The sequence below is a fragment of the Petaurus breviceps genome, unplaced genomic scaffold, assembly GCF_028583685.1.
Source record: "Petaurus breviceps papuanus isolate PSGF00001 unplaced genomic scaffold, PetGlider_PUasm1.0 82569, whole genome shotgun sequence".
Lineage (NCBI taxonomy): Eukaryota > Metazoa > Chordata > Mammalia > Diprotodontia > Petauridae > Petaurus > Petaurus breviceps.
In genome coordinates, this window is record NW_027186580.1 from 42,738 (window position 1) to 58,360 (window position 15,623).

The 15,623-nt window shown below is 40.6% G+C and overlaps 1 protein-coding gene across 6 annotated transcripts in view; it reads left to right on the forward strand.

Moving 5' to 3' along the window:
- Window positions 1–13,293, forward strand: part of LOC138176161 (rho GTPase-activating protein 29-like) — a 48,829-nt gene extending 35,536 nt beyond the window's left edge. For all 6 annotated transcript variants that reach the window (XM_069106933.1, XM_069106930.1, XM_069106931.1 and 3 more), the window contains 6 exons: window positions 4,903–5,091; window positions 5,355–5,492; window positions 7,098–7,309; window positions 7,707–7,977; window positions 8,110–8,218; window positions 12,035–13,293. In XM_069106933.1, coding sequence (XP_068963034.1) covers window positions 4,903–5,091; window positions 5,355–5,492; window positions 7,098–7,309; window positions 7,707–7,977; window positions 8,110–8,218; window positions 12,035–12,882 — 1,767 coding nt within the window. In that variant the 3' untranslated portion in view covers window positions 12,883–13,293. The remainder of the gene's footprint in view (window positions 1–4,902; window positions 5,092–5,354; window positions 5,493–7,097; window positions 7,310–7,706; window positions 7,978–8,109; window positions 8,219–12,034) is intronic.
- The last annotated feature ends 2,330 nt before the right edge of the window (window positions 13,294–15,623 follow it).

Here is a 15,623-nt window from a genome sequence, read left to right on the forward strand (position 1 = left end):
CAGCTTGCTCTTCTAAAGGAGAGCCTGAACACGGTAATGCAGCCAACTTCTCATTCAAAACAGCTAATTTTCTTTCCATCTGAGTTTTCTCTTGTAGTAACTTGTCTCTGCTCTTATACATATAATACGGTAACCTGTTAGTAAAACCCAGCCTTTTCTACACATACCTTTTGGTTTTCTCTCTGGTTTTATTGGTATTCCTTGCAAACATATTTCTAACTCTCTAGGTTCTCCCTTCTGTAACCTCACTTCCCAGCTTTCACAGAGCACTTTATTTTAGCCCACTCCCTTGCAAGGGAGGAATAAGGTAAATTCTCCCATCTTGGGATATCCATTTCTTCTTCTAAATTGCTTCTGCTTTCAAATAGAGGTCTGATATTTCACAATCCCATTCTTGTTCCCAAATGTAACACCAATGCAACATTCATAGCTCTGATAGTGACTGTAAATATTCTGGCATAGAGCACAATCACAAAATATAACAGACTGTCCATATAGAAGTCAGAAGCAGTTTATTCAGACACCACAAAATCGAATCCCTAAACTAGAAAACCGAATCCATCATAGTAGCAAAGAAGTTAATATACTATAACAGCACAGAAAACCACACCATCCTTTAGTCTTCTCACAAACCAACAGTAACAAGCCTAGCTATCTGCCTGGGTGCATCCTCTCCTCCCACCATCTCTAACTGCTCTGACTCCAGCTTCCTGTGGGCTCTGCTCCACCCTTCAACAAACTTCTCCTACCTCCCTTTAGTTACATGTAATTACCTATTAGGGGGGAGGGAAGATCTTCAAATTCCCATTACCCGTACAGACCCCTTGATGCCTGCTGTGTATCTCTTCATTGCCCTTTGCATGATCCCTCAGAGACTGAGCTGTTATTCTTTATGCTGGTAGCTCTGTAGTATTATTGGAAAAACTCTGCTGTTAGGAAGATGAGTCTTTGAAAGTAATGCATTGTTTCCAAAACCATTCCAAACTGCTCAGTTCTTATATTTGTTTTTGTTGTTGTTCAGTTGTCTGAGTCGTGTCTTGAATCTTTATGACCCCATTTGGGTTTTCTTGGCAAAGATGATAAAATAGTTTATCATTTCTTTCTCTAGCTCAGTTTTACAGATGAGGAAACTGAGGAAAACAGGGTTAAATGACTTACATAGGGTCACACAGCTAGTAGGCAACTGAGGCCAGATTTGAACTCAGGAAGGTTAGTCTTCCTGACTCCAGGTCTGGCACACTATGCATTGTGCCACAGAACTCAGGGGACTTCAGTAGGGGGAAGAGGAGGCAGACTCAGGTTTCCAGCATTTTTCTCATTAGACTTCCTGCTTAGTCAGTCATCAAGCCTTTATTAAGCTCCTGATCCATGCCAGGCTTGTGCTAAATGTTAGTAATACAAAGAAAGGCCAAAAAAAAAATACCCAACTCCAGGACCTTGAGATCTATTGGGGGGAGGGGCAGTGAGCCAACATGCAAACAATACAAGTAAGATCTATACAGGACAAGTGAGGGTGGTCTCAGAGAGAAGGTGCTGAGAATGAGGAGGACTGGGAAAAACTTCTTGGCAGAAGGTGCATCTTTAGCTGAGATTTGAAAGGAAGCCAGAGCACCAAGAGGCAGAGATCAGGGAGAGGGGTAGTTGATGGAGTGTCATGTGTGGGAACATGAAAGAGGCCAGAGTCACAGCATGGCAGAATAGATGAAGGGACTAAGGTGGAAGAAAACTGGAAAGATAAGAGGAGAGCAGGATATGAAGTCCTTTGAAAGGACTGAGGATTTTATATTTAATTCTGGAGGTCATAGGGAGAAGATATGGTCAGACCTGGGCTTTTGAGATCATTTTGGTAGCTGAGTGGAGGACGGACTGGAATGGGGAGAGATGAGTCAGGATAACCAACCAGAGGGCTATTGCAACAGTCCAGGCATTAGATGATGAGAACCTGCTCCAAGGTGGTGAAAGTGTCAGCACAGAAGAGGAAACATGTAGGAGAGATGCTACGAAGGTAGAAATGGCAAGACGTGCAGCTGATTAGATAGAGAGGGTGAGAGTGAGGATGTGAGGTGAACACCTGACCAGGAAGTTAATAATAGGGAAGTTAGGAAAGAGGTGAGGATTAGGAGGAGAATAAGTTCAGTTTCAGATATGTTTAAAATTTTTACAGGCCATCCAGTTTGAGATTGTGTCTCCCACACATCGAGTTTAAAATATCCAACCAGTATTTGGTGCCATGAGACTAAAGTTCAGTAGAGACACTCAGGCTAGATGCATAGATTTGGAAGTCATCTTCATGGATAGTTAAACTCCTGGGAGAGATAATAAGGTTACCAAGAAAGTATAGGAGGAAGAGAAGAGGATCAAGGATGTAGCCTTGAGAGCACTTAAAATTGTGGGCATTGACAGTTATGGGATGTAATAGGAACAGTGGTGCATCAAAGGAGGTTGAGAAGGAATGGTCAGATAGGTGGTGGGAGAACCAGGAGAGAGTAATGTCACAGAGAGGGGAGACTACCCAGGAACAAGAAGATTAATAGTGTCAAATATAGCAGAGAGGTCAAAACGGATTAGAACTGAGGAAGGACCCCCAGACTTGGCAGTTGAGATCCATCTAACTTGGGAGAGAAAACTTTTCAGACAAGTGATGAGCTCAGAAGCTAGATTACAAAGGGTTTCATAAATGAGAGGATGAGAAAAAGAAAGCAATGAATGGTAGATAACTTTTTTCAGGTAGTTTGGGCAAGAAGAGATTGAACAGTAATTTAAAGGGGATAACAGGGCCAAGTGTATGGTTTTTTTTTTAAGGCTAGAGGGAGACCTGGGTGTGTTCAAAAGCAGTAGGAAAGGATAGAGGTGAGGAATAATTGACAGGGCCATCTTCTAGAGCATAGAGGATGAAGGGGATCAAGGGCATAGGTAGTAAAGGGGTCAGCATTGTCAAAGAGAAGAGTCCCCTCAGTGGTGACTGGGGGGTGGTGTAAAAGAGCTTTGAGATGAAGAGAAAGGGGAATTAAGGGCCCATAACCTTAGTGTTCTCAGTAAAGCAAGAAACAGTGTCTTTAAGCTGAGAGAACAAGGTGGTGTGTAGGAGAGTTAAAGAGAGAGGGAAATGTTTGGAATAGCTTCTTTGGGAGTGAGATAAGGAACCAGTTAGGTAGGTTAAAAGAATTTGCCTTGCCTGAAGTAAAGCCCAAGTTGAAGTTGGATAATATGAATTTATAGTGTACTTGGTCAGCATGTCTTCCTTTGGTTTTTCAATACCTTGGGAGTATCAGTGGGGATGGATGGCCAGAGTAATCCAGGATTGGTGTTTAGCAGTGGAGGAGTGGCAGTAGAACCAAAGAGGTGAGAGATTCAAGAGCAGATGATGCTATCATGTGGAATTGATTATGATAAGTAATTAATTACATAAGAAAATGCTCAGAAGGAGAGGGATTTGGAGCTCTTCATGAGTGTGAAAAATAAGTTTAGGAGTGGTAAGGCACAGGGAGAGATGGAATGATAGGAGGCTTTGGTCAGAGTGAGGAATGTCTGAGTTTTGGTGTAAGGAATTAGGACCATGATGGGTACTGGTAAGATCTGGTGTGTAACCATGCTTAGGTGTAGCTAGAATGGAGTAAACGAGTAGCTATTCAGGAAATGTAGGCACTAAGAGGTTAGGAATTTTGAGAGAGCATCCAAATGGACATTGAAGTGCCCCATCTTAAAGGCAGGAATGGGGGTCAGAAGAGCCAGGCACTAAACTCCTTGAGAAGTTGTATAGCATAGCCACTGTGATTTGAAAAGGGGGTAGGTAGAACATATTAATGCAAGGCATTTCAGAAGAGGAGAGGCTACCTTAGTGATGGTAGCAATGAGAAAGTCTAAAAGCATCAGTGGGAGGCATGGAATATTCCAGTGCCCTCTCAAGGAACAGTGGGTTAGAACAGCCAATGCTGGAGAGAGTGGTGAAGGATACATTATCTCCTGGAGGGAGGTAGATTTCAGAGCCATTGGATGGAAGGAGTATGAGAAGAGGGATGAAAATGAAGCGAAGTTTATTCTCTGTGGAACAGAAAGCCTGTGGGAAGGAGGCAGAAGGAGACTGGGACATGGGCAGGGTAGGTTAGAGGAGGTTGGGCATCTTGAATATGTAATACCAGGATTAGGAAGAGTAACATGGTGGGAACTGGTTAGCCATGGGAGTCATGGTGGGTGGCAGATGAATTATACTGTCACAGGTTTGGAAGTGTGTTATTGCTAGACAAGATTGAGGGCCACAGGGACTTGGTGGCTTACCCCCAGTCTTCCAGGCTGGCGGGGCAGGAAGATAGAGTTGGCCGATTCCTCCCTGCTCTTCTCTCTCCAAAACCAATGATTTGTGTGGCTTCCTTCAGGGAGCCTTTTGCTACTGTCCTTCCATTTTAGCAGCAGCTGCCTTTTGTGTTGTGGTATGGCATGGAGAGCCATGTCCTACAGCCTTGCCAGTGGTCAATTGGGTTCTTGTCTTGCCTTTGGCACTTTTTAAAAATCTAAGAAAAGGTTAATTCTGCACAAATGTCTTCAACTTGCCTTGGGACACTCCTACATCTCCACCTTACCCTCATCTGCAGCCTGTGTGTCACTGACATTGGCTCTGTGACCTTGAGCTCATTACTTACAGCTCATTAGCTTGGAAGAAGCTCTTTCTGAGAAGGGGCTGGTGTGCTTAGACAGACGGGGTTTCCTCATCTCTTGGTCCACTTCTGATCCCTACAATAAGAATGTCAAATTTTAAGAATTAAGTGCCTTCATCATATCTGTTCTTTGGTTATTGAACAAAGACATTGCAGGTAATTTGATGTTTGTAGACAAGTTAACTTTTATTTCCACATTTTTCAGTATCTTATGTCTAATAATCACTTTACAAAATCTCTTTTCTTGTAGTGCTCCCTTGCTTGTCACAAAACATGTTTGGAAACTTTAACCATTCAATGTGGGCACAAGAAACTTCATGGCAAGTTACATTTATTTGGTGTGGAATTTGCTCAAGCTGCTAAAAATGCCCCTGACGGCATCCCCTTCATTATCAAAAAGTGTACCTCAGAAATTGAAAGCCGAGCCTTGAATGTGAAGGTATATTTTTACTTTGTTTATTTAAAATAAACCATAACATATTTTTTTTAGTTTGTATTGAAAACATTTTGTTAAAGAAAACTGTCTTCAAATATTATGGAACCAATATTCAGTTTTCTAAGAAATACTCTTATGTAGGTCTAAATCACTTAATATTTTCTGTAATGTTAATTTGAATTTTATTGAATTTATTTCTTAGTGAAATAATTGAAGTTCTTGTACCAAAGGAAATTTTTTTTGCTTACTCTTTCCCTGTCTTTAAGGGCATCTACCGTGTGAATGGAGCTAAAAATAGAGTCGAAAAACTCTGCCAATCCTTTGAAAATGGAACCGATTTAGTAGAACTTTCAGAATTCTCTGCACATGATATCAGCAATGTTCTTAAGCTATATCTTCGTAAGGTAAAGATTCTCCAGTTGAAGTTTATTTTAAATTGAAGCAAGACTCTCGTCTATCTTTATTATGGGGGAAACTATTCTTTAATCATTCCTTACAATAACTATTTAGCACTGGAATCACTTTTTACTGGTACAGTATATTGTCTGTAGTATACTAAGTACCTTTTAGTACTTGAAAGTCACCAGCTCAACTCAATTCCAATTAAATGAATAACAGGGAATTTTAAGAACTTCCAGCAACTAGGAGCAAACGACATCAGATTTCCTTGCAAACTTGAAGAAGACCCCAGAGGACCTGGAATCAGATTCTGCCTCTGCTTCTTTGGCTGGAATCATGGCCAAGTCATTTTACTTTTATAAGCTTCAGTTTCCTACTTAGCAAAATGAGGGACTTGGACTAAATAATTCATAAGTTTCCTGATGCTTAAATGCAGTGGTTAGGGGGCCTGGGCCTGCTGTCAGGAAGATCTCATTTGAATCTGGTCTTAGCCACTTAGTTGTATGACCGTGGTCATGTTACTTAATCACTTCCTGCCTCAGTTTACTTAACTTTAAGATGGCAATAATAATGATAGAACCTCCTGCCCAGAATTGTTGTGAGGATCAAGTGAGATCTTACTTGTGAAAAGATTTTAGCACAGTTCCTGGTATACAGTAGGTGCCCTGTAAATGCTTATTCCCATATTCCCTCTCTCATATCCTTTGATCTCTATAAATAGCCAGGACAGTTCCCCAGAAGTAGCTAACAGTTCAGTGTGGGAGCTACACTGAGTATTTGAAAGAGGAAGAAGAGCTACATTCTCTGCAGTACTTGGAACATCAGAGAATCCATGGTCCTCAAAATGCCTGTGGGTCAGTAGGTGGAAGATTTCATGCCCGAGATAAATAATGATGTTTTGGGGGGAGCTTTTTCTTTTGATTTTCCACAATTCCTGTGCAATTGGAGCTTTGTTTCTCAATTAACTAAGTAAGATGTGTCCCCAAGCTAGCTAGTTGCAGAACCAGGATGTCCCCTGATCCCTTGCCTCCCAGTGTATTCCATTAGTGTTCCCTTTGGAAAAACTGTTCTCTCTCTCTCTAATTCCTCAGCTTATACACAGTAAGGCCCTGTAGTCTTCTTTTCCACTCATCATACACCAGTAAGATAAAGTCATAAGCCAAAATAAGTTAATGAGGCTATCCACAATCCTACTTGTCCTTCAAGTCATGACTTGGGTGACACCTGAGGTTCCTCCAGCTGCCAGTCCCTTCTGTTTCCCCCTGCCAGCCTACCTCTCATAGCCCTTTGTCCTTTTCAGAAGACCCTTAGCATCTTCTCCCATATATTCTAGTCCTTTGTGAAACCATATTAGTTATTCTCATGCCCCTCCCTGAATCCCCTGAGTGGAGAGATCAGAGCCTTATTTTTTTATTCCCACACCATCTATCCCAGTGTTTTGCCAATTACTTTTTGAATGAATTAGGATTGAAGCAGAAGCTGGTTAGTGTTCTAAGACATTAATCTTTTTAAAGAAAAGTGCTAGACTAAATGGGATATGATGATAATCAGGGAAAAATAGTGTAATGTGCAGACTGTCATTCCTAAAATGTTTTCTTTTTTCCCTCTAGTTACCAGAACCCCTATTTTTGTTTCATCTTTATGATGAGCTTATTGGCCTTGCCAAAGAGAGCCAGAATGTAAATGAAGACTCAAAACAGGCAAGCCCTGAAGCTCTGGGTGCTGAACTAAATAAAATCCTGAAGAAAATAAAAGTTCTTCTTAAAAAACTTCCTGGACCAAACTATAATACTATTAAGTACCTTATTGGACATCTTAATAGGTAAGAGATTTACCTTAAAAAATGTCTCCTTTCTTTTGAATAGTAATGGGCAAATATAGCTGTGGGTGCCATGGTTTGTGGTTTTTTTTTCTTATAGAATTGCTTTGAGTCCCTCCAGAGAAGTAACCTGTAGCAGTAGAAATAATCTTGATGGATATGGATTTAGGGTCACTTTTTTTCATCTAACAACTTGAAAAAAGCTATTGCTTTCCCTTCTTCACCATAATTCTAGTTTTATATGCCTTCTGCTGGTGTATACTTGGTAATGTGCCATCTTCCTGCTGTTTGGAAAGGTGGTGAAGGATGTCTGAAACCAGCCTCATCATTAGAAATCTTCCCCAGCCCAAAAGAAAGCCTAGCAGACTTGACAACTCCCCTTCCCTGCTTTTCTTTCCAGAGTTGTTGAGAAAGCTGAAGAAAACAAGATGCCAGCCAGTAATCTGGGGATAATATTTGGACCAACTCTGATCAGGCCTTGGCGGACGGATGCTAAGGTTTCCCCTTCCTCCTTGGTGGACTATCCTCATCAGGCTCGAATTGTGGAGCTTCTTATAGCTTATTTTGTGAAGATCTTTGATGTGTCCTTGCAACCACCCTCAGCTTCTTCTACCAATGAAAGCTTCACCCTCAAACCCAGGAAGCATCAGTCATGTCTTGCTTCAAAGGAAGTGAGTGGTACCAGATACTGAATTATGCCTCACCCTTTTAAGTTTGCATGAATGAATGTCAGATCTTTGAACCATTTCATCTACAATGTATGTTGGATTTTTATCATTTTTTTAATCCTGTTGTATCAATAGGACATCCTACCTTCTCAAGATGAGAGTAAAATTTCAGAAACAGCTATGTCATTTGAAGGATCATATGACCAAAAAAATGCACTAGAAGGAGCTGATGCATCTGTGATCGGTGAGTAGCTGTTTGCAAAACTCACTATGACTGGATGGTAGTGTTCATGGTGAGGAGTAATGTATAAGAACTGCAAAGTTAGAAAGTTATAAGCAGCTCTTATTGTCAGAGAAGGGATTCTAGATCTGTTTCTAGAAGTAATAAGGAGCTGCTAGTGGTTTTTGAGTAGGGAGCAGACATGGTCAGGCCATCTTGTGGAAAAATCAGTTTGTCCTGGGTAGGATAGAGTGCAGTTTGTAGAGCCCTGAGGTAGACCAGATAGACTGCTGAAGTCATAAAGGGAAGGGACAATGACCATTGTAGCCAAGGGGGCTAGCTGTATATGACAGAAGAAGAGGCTGCCTGTATGGGAGAGATGTGGCTGCAGGAACAGAAAGGTTCTGGAGAGTGAGTAGCAGATCAGGGTCTTCTCTTCTCCCTGCTCAGCATCTCCAAGCTCTTCCATTGATCCTTCATGGAACAGGCTCTAAGCACTTCACCATCTTAGTCTTTACTCAAGGAGCACTTAAGTTTGAGTCTGAGTCCTTCCTAACTGGAGCTCCCAGAACCCTCACAGGTTTTAACCAGGGCATGAGCAGAGCAGGCTAGAAACAGCCGTCCTCTCCTCCACATAGAGTGTTGGACTTGGAGTCAGGAGATCGTGAATTCAGATCCCACTTGACACAGACACTATGTGACCCCTGGGCAAGTAACTTCACTTCTCTGTGCCTTGGTTACCTCTTTGGGAGAATGGGGATAAAGCCTAGCACCCACTTCTCAGGGTCATTGTAAGTCTCAGATGAGATATTTGTAAAATCTTTTACAAACCTGAAAGCACTATGTAAAAATTATATTGTTACTGTTAGTTTTTTATAAATGATATCATTTATCATTCAGGAGCTTATTATGTGCTAGGCAGTGGGGATACAAGTGTACTTATTCCTTCCAGATCACAGCACTTAGGAGTGCAGTGCCCCCTGCATCTGGAAAATCTGCATAAAATTTTTTGACTTTTCCTTTATACCAGAAAAGTCTGAATTTTTATTTTTCTTTTATTGGGTTTTAAAAATACCTTATTGTAAAATTTGAGCTAAGTATTTGGTCACAGGCTCTGAGTCATCTGCAGCTTCCTAAAAAATTCACATTTAAAACCTGCGATGGATCAAAACCACGATGGGGAAAGTTGAAATGTAGAAGGGATAAAAGCATAAAGAATAAACATCTCTGTGTGCATGGAGCTTACATTCTGAAGGTGATAGATAGCAAATACCTGGGCTGAGAGGTGCAGCATCAATAGAACAGTCAATACAGATGCAGACAAAGTACTTAAGTACCAGGAAGTTGGGAGTTTGAGCAAGAGCTCTAAGGATTGGGGCCAGGAAAGGCTTCTTGTAGGAGATGGCACCTGAGCTGGGTCTTCAAAGGACTGGAGGAGTTTGGAGGGCCTGTGAGGGACAGCCACTGGGAAGGCCCAGAGATAGACTAGTTTGTCTGAAGCAGGGTAATAGCAAGAATAAGAATAGCTGTCATCTGTGTAACAGCTGCTGTGTGCCAGGTGCTGTGCTGTGTGCTCCATGATTATTATTTCATTTGACCCTCATCACAGCCCTGGCAGGTAGGCACTATTATTGTCCCCATTTTACATTTGAGGAAACTGCAACAGAGGTGAAGTGACTTGCCCACGTCACCAGCTGCCTAGTGAGCGTGAGAGGGAGAGGCATGTCCAGTGAGACTGGGAAGCTGAGTTAGAGCAGGTTCTAAAGGGGTTTAATAGGCAAATACTGCAGTCTGTATTGGATCCCCAGGCAATGGGGAACCCCTGCAGTTGATTGGGTAGGGGAAATCACATGGTCAGATCTGTCATTAATTAAGGAAAATCACTTTGGCAACAGTTCAGGAGATAGGTCAGAGTGGGGAGAAGCAGGGAGACTAATAAAGCTATTTCTGTAGTCCAGGTGAAAGGTGTCAAGGGTCTGAACTAAGGTGGTAGCTGTAGATAGAGAGAAAGGGTCTGATTCAAGAAATATTTAGGAGCACAAGTACAGATCTGGCCATTCACTGTATATGGAGGGAGAGGAGCCCAAATAATGCTGAGATAATAGACTTGAGACACTGGAAGAATGGTGGGGCCTTTGATAGAAATAGGGATGTTGTAGAAGAAAGGAAGGTTTAGTGCAAAAGATAATGTGTTTAGTTTAAGATTTGTTGAGACTGAGATTTTGCCAGGACATCAAGCTTAAAATGTCCATTAGGCATTTGATGAGCCTCTAGGGAAAGGTAGAATAGTAATAGATTATGGTCATATAGGGAAAGCCAGAGGAGAATTGGCTCTGGGACTGAGAAGTGGACAATTATCATTTGTGGCTGAGGTGTGAAGGAAAGGAACAGATGTGGGACAGAGAGCTGGAGGGAAGAAGTGAGGATAAAAGGAAGGTGATGATGGTGAGCTAAACCAATTTTTAGAGTTTGCTTCTTATTAAGAAATGTATGTCCATCTGAGACATTCTGTAAGAGCAGCCTAATAAAAGTAGTAGTAGTGGTGGTAGTGGTAGTAGTAGTAATTTTTAGTTGTAGTTAGTAGTTGTTAGCAGTAGTAATTATCGTTATTGTTTATTGTAATGGTTGTTGGTAGTTGTAGTTCGTTATAGTAGTAGTTGGAAAGGAGGAGGAGGGTAGCTAGGTATGTTCTTAAACTCAATGGGTTAAATTCTATTTTTGTTAGTAATGGATGGGGAATGTTACTTTGGGGGAGATTTCATTGTTTTTAATGTTATTATTGCTGTAGTTGCCAGTATCTCTGTTGCCCTTTATCTCTTGCATTCCAGTACCTGTTGTAGAGATTTTGATATATTTCTCTCTACCTTATGACCTTCCTTTCCTATCTCTTCTTCCTACTTGCAGACATTCTTCTTAGAGCTTTTATACAGTTAAGCGCTGAAAGAATTAGGCTGATTCGTTAATAAAATGATATAGTATACCAACATCTTCACAGTTCTCTCTTATCATTTATGAAAAAGCCCCATATTGTTGCTAGGTACTGGAGCTCTTGAGCATTTTTACTGTTGCTTTGCCCAATTGTTTTCCCTTTTTAGTACGTATTTGTGATTTGAAATCTTTACTTTTGGCCAGAAATTGGTCATTTATATTCCATTGCATCATTTCTATTTTAAGCAAAAGGAAAAGGAAAGCTAAATTTTATTAGAATTCAGTACAGCTGAAAAGCAGGTTCAGTAAGTCATGATCTCAGGTAAGGACTTGTTTCGCTGTTGTTATAGAGTTGTTTCAGTCATGGTCGATTCTTCATGATACCATGTGGAATTTTCTTTGCAAAGATACCGGAGTGGTTTGCCTTTTTCTTCTCCAGCTCATTTTACAGATGAGCAACTTGGGCAAACAGTGTTAAGTGACTTGCCTAGGGTCACACAGGTAGTAAGTATCTGTCAGTGGATTTGATTTCAAGTCTTCCTGATTCCAGGCCTGCCTCTATCCTCTTTGTCACCTACCTGCCCCAAGGACTTTAGCAAGCTACTAATGTATATTCTGCATGAAATTTTTTTGGAATTTTTTATTGGAACAGATTGATAGTGTTAGAGCCTATAATGTTTTTTTTTCGAGGAAACAAAACCTTTACAAATACTTATTTCTCCAGAAAAGGTGAATTTTGTCAAGTGAGTAGTTCATTCTTCTTTATATGTCTTCTCTGCAGGGATTAGCTTATGAGAGCTTTGTGAATCTATCTTCTTTCTGTGAGCATAACTAAATGTCTCTACAATTTGTTATGTTCATGTCTGGTGCGTGTACAAATTGAAAAGTAACGTCCAATTATTACTCTTTCAGAAAATGCTATGTCTTTGGTTTTTGATGAGACTGAAACCTCCCCTTTCAAGAACAAAGATAAGTTTAAAGCTAATAGTCGTACAAATGTAAAAGGTAATCAAATAACCTTGAGATCACCAAGGATAAAGACGTCAGTCAGACCCATGAGTCTGCCTGTAGATCAATTCCTCCCTCTAAACTTCTTAAGTGAGAACAATTCCAAAAATATGGAAACTTTAAATTCAGACAAATTTGGCAGGAGCTCAACCACTGAAGAAATATCTGAAACAAAATGTTTTCCTAACTCATCCTCTAGACTTTCTTGTTTTGAGCCCAAGACTTGGGACAAGCAATTCAGACAATATGATATAAGTACAAGGACTACAATCATTATACCCAGTGCACTCCAGGAAAACAGAGAACCAGAGAGTGGTGCTACTTGTGTTTTATCTCTCAACTCTAATGACCCTCCATCCAGTGCCATGCAGCTCAGGGAAGCAGACATGGTACCAATCATGGCGGCTAGAACAATAGCAGAAGGATGCTGTCCAGATTCTAATCCTCCTCCTGCTTTCAGGCCACGGAGAACTTTGCAGCCCCCACCAGGGACATTTTATAAGCCACCTTCTCACAGTAAGGTAAAGGGAAGTGGAGGAAGTTTTCCAGAAACTCATACAGCAGCACCTGTTAGTGTCAATCAGGAAAATACTGTGGATTTTGTTGTGAACTCAGATTCAATTGGACAGCGGGTAAATCAACCCAAAGCTAACCCTGAGGAACTTCATTCATCTGATATGAAACCAACATGCCAGAGACTAAGACCAAAACGGATTCAAGACCTAGAGCAAAGAGAAGCACAGTTTGTATAGGATTGCTAAATCTTGTGTTTCATTTTTATTTGTGGTTGAGATAAAGGGTACTAGGAATAGGTTGAACATCTTCATTGGGACCAATCTTGTGCTGTATTTGAATTATTTTTATAAGCATTATTTTAAAAGTTGGGCTGGGAGGGAACAATGAAATAAAATGAAGTTGTTTTTTTCATATGAGAATTTTATTTAAATGTATCTCCAATAAAATGCCGTTCTTGAGCTAATAAGTATAGTTGGCAAGAGTTAAAACTTCAGTTTCTGAAGTGGATCTAAATGCTTATTTATAGAGGAAAAGTAGTATTTCTTTATGCATGCTTAAAATTTTTTTTCTGTAAATTATGTGGTTTTTAAAATAATCTGACAGTTTAAACACTTGTACTTTGTTTTATAAAAGCTTCAGTTTTTCAATTTGTTCGGTTCCATGTTTTGCTCCTTAATAGATTATCTAATGGCCAAATTGATTTATCATTGTATTATATGTATTTTTATGCTTATGTTTTCATTTTTGTCGGTTTTTATATGTTGTCATTTTAATTGTACTAAGAAGATACATTTACTAACTACCTTTTTAAAAATCAGAGTTAAGAGCTCCTAATCCCTAAAATGACATTTTATTAAGATTCTTATTGTTGTTATTTGTCCTTCATGCTGGAAGAGTATCAAAACGACTTCATGAATTGGGATTGGTTTGCAGTGTTTTTGGCTGTGGCTGATCCTATCAACATGAGCTTGAAAGGCCTTTTCACAAGTTGGGCACTAATAGTCCATCTCATCATTTGGGAGTGAGGTGTCTTTAAATTTGTGTATCTCACATCTCTTTTGAGCTACCACAATTCTGCTTTGCTTGTAGAGCACAACACCTTCTTCGATGCTTGCATACTATGGTGGAAGATCCTGTGCCATTTTCTTTGGAGTTTCAGAATCAACACCAAAGTTCTTCAGAGAAACCTTGAGTGTGTCCTTGTATTGCTACTTCTGATCACTGTATTAATAGCAAAATAATATTTTAGGCAAATGTACATTTGGCATTAGAATACTGTGGCCAGTACATTGAAGTTGTTCCCTTTGCTGTATACAGTTTGAATGCATGGAAATTCAGGTCGAGAAATGACCTCAGTGTGCAGTACCTTACCTTGCCAGGTGATCTTCAGAATCTTTCTAAGACAATTCAAATGGAAGCAGTTCAGTTTCCTGTCATGGCACTGGTAGACTGTCCAATTTTCACAGGCATACAACAGTGAGGTCAGCACAGTGACTCTGTAGACCTTCAGTTTGGTAGGCAGAGTAATACCTCTTCTCTCCCACACTTTCCTTCAGAGCCTCCCAAACTCTGAGCCAGCTCTGACAATGCGTGTATCAACCTCATTGTCTATGTGTATATCCCTGGAAATTACACTGCCAAGGTAAGTTAACTTATCCATAACATTCAAAACTTCTCCATTTGCTGTAACTGATGTTTTCCTGTATGGATTGCATGGTGCTGGTTGGTAGAGAACATCTGTTTTCTTGCTATTAATTGTTAGGCCAAAATTAGCACAAGCAGCAGGGAATTGAGCCATACTTCATTGCATCTCAGCCTCAGAGGCTATATTGAATACGCAAAAAGTCATGCAACAACTCCCTGTCCACTTCAGTCTTGACTTGTGTTGTAGCCTTTTCAAGTTTAATAATTTACCGTCAGTACCTTGATGCCATTTTCTTCCTCATTGAAGGTTGTCTGACAACATTGCTGAAAACATCATGCTCAAAAAAGCATACAGCCCTGCTTTACTCCATTGGTGACAGGGAAAGTGTGAGAGCATCTTCCTCTACTCAGAAAAACTGCAGTCATGCTGTCTTGAAACTGGTGAACAATACTGATTAACTTTTCTAAGCAACCACATTTCACGATGGGTTTATGAGGTGTTTAGAGAAGACTGAATCTCTGGAATGTGAAGGTTTGCCAAGCCCTTTTCAGGGTTGCTCATCCACCTTTGGTGTCCACCTGCCACCCAATTCTCACCTGCGGCTTTAAGAAACTATAGCATGGATAGCAGCAACACTCTGGTAAACCATCTCAGCAGACAGGCTGCAGTTTGAGGGTAACTGACGAGAAACCCATAGGAGAGTTAGGGGGTTGTCTACCTCAAACATGTGAAGGCTTCCCTGTGGAATAGGCAGATGTGAATATTTTTCTCAGCAGGCCATGAAGATAGGAGAAGCATGTGCTGTGGAATGCTTAAAACTTGATCAGACACCAAAGATGCCAAGGTCATTCACTTCATCTTGGGCTATCACCAGTCTTCTTGACTTTTGTCTTGCCGTGTGTTAGATTACTGGGTTTTCAATGGGGCAGACAATGCAGAAAGAAGTGGTCATCATGGAAAGGGTTCTTTTGTCCTGCAAGTTCCAGGGATTGTGAGTGTGAGCAGACTAATGGGGCATTTGATTTTAACTTCTTTTCTAGAGCCATTGGTAGTGTTGTGTCAACAGTGAAAATTGTCAAAGCCAGTGGTAGAATGGGTGACAGTATGTGTTCAGTAGAGAACAGAAAATTACCAAGATGAAGAAGTATGGTCCCATATAATTGAGAGGTGCAATTTCTCTGAGACATGGTTTTAAGAGGATCTTTTTGAGGGTATGCTTGCAGAGAGAGAAAAAGCCACCAAGATGAAGAAGAGTGGTCTCCAGGAACTGAAATTAAGTGCAATGTGTCCTCCGTGGCACGTTCTCTCTAATCTTCTGAGATGTTGGAGCAG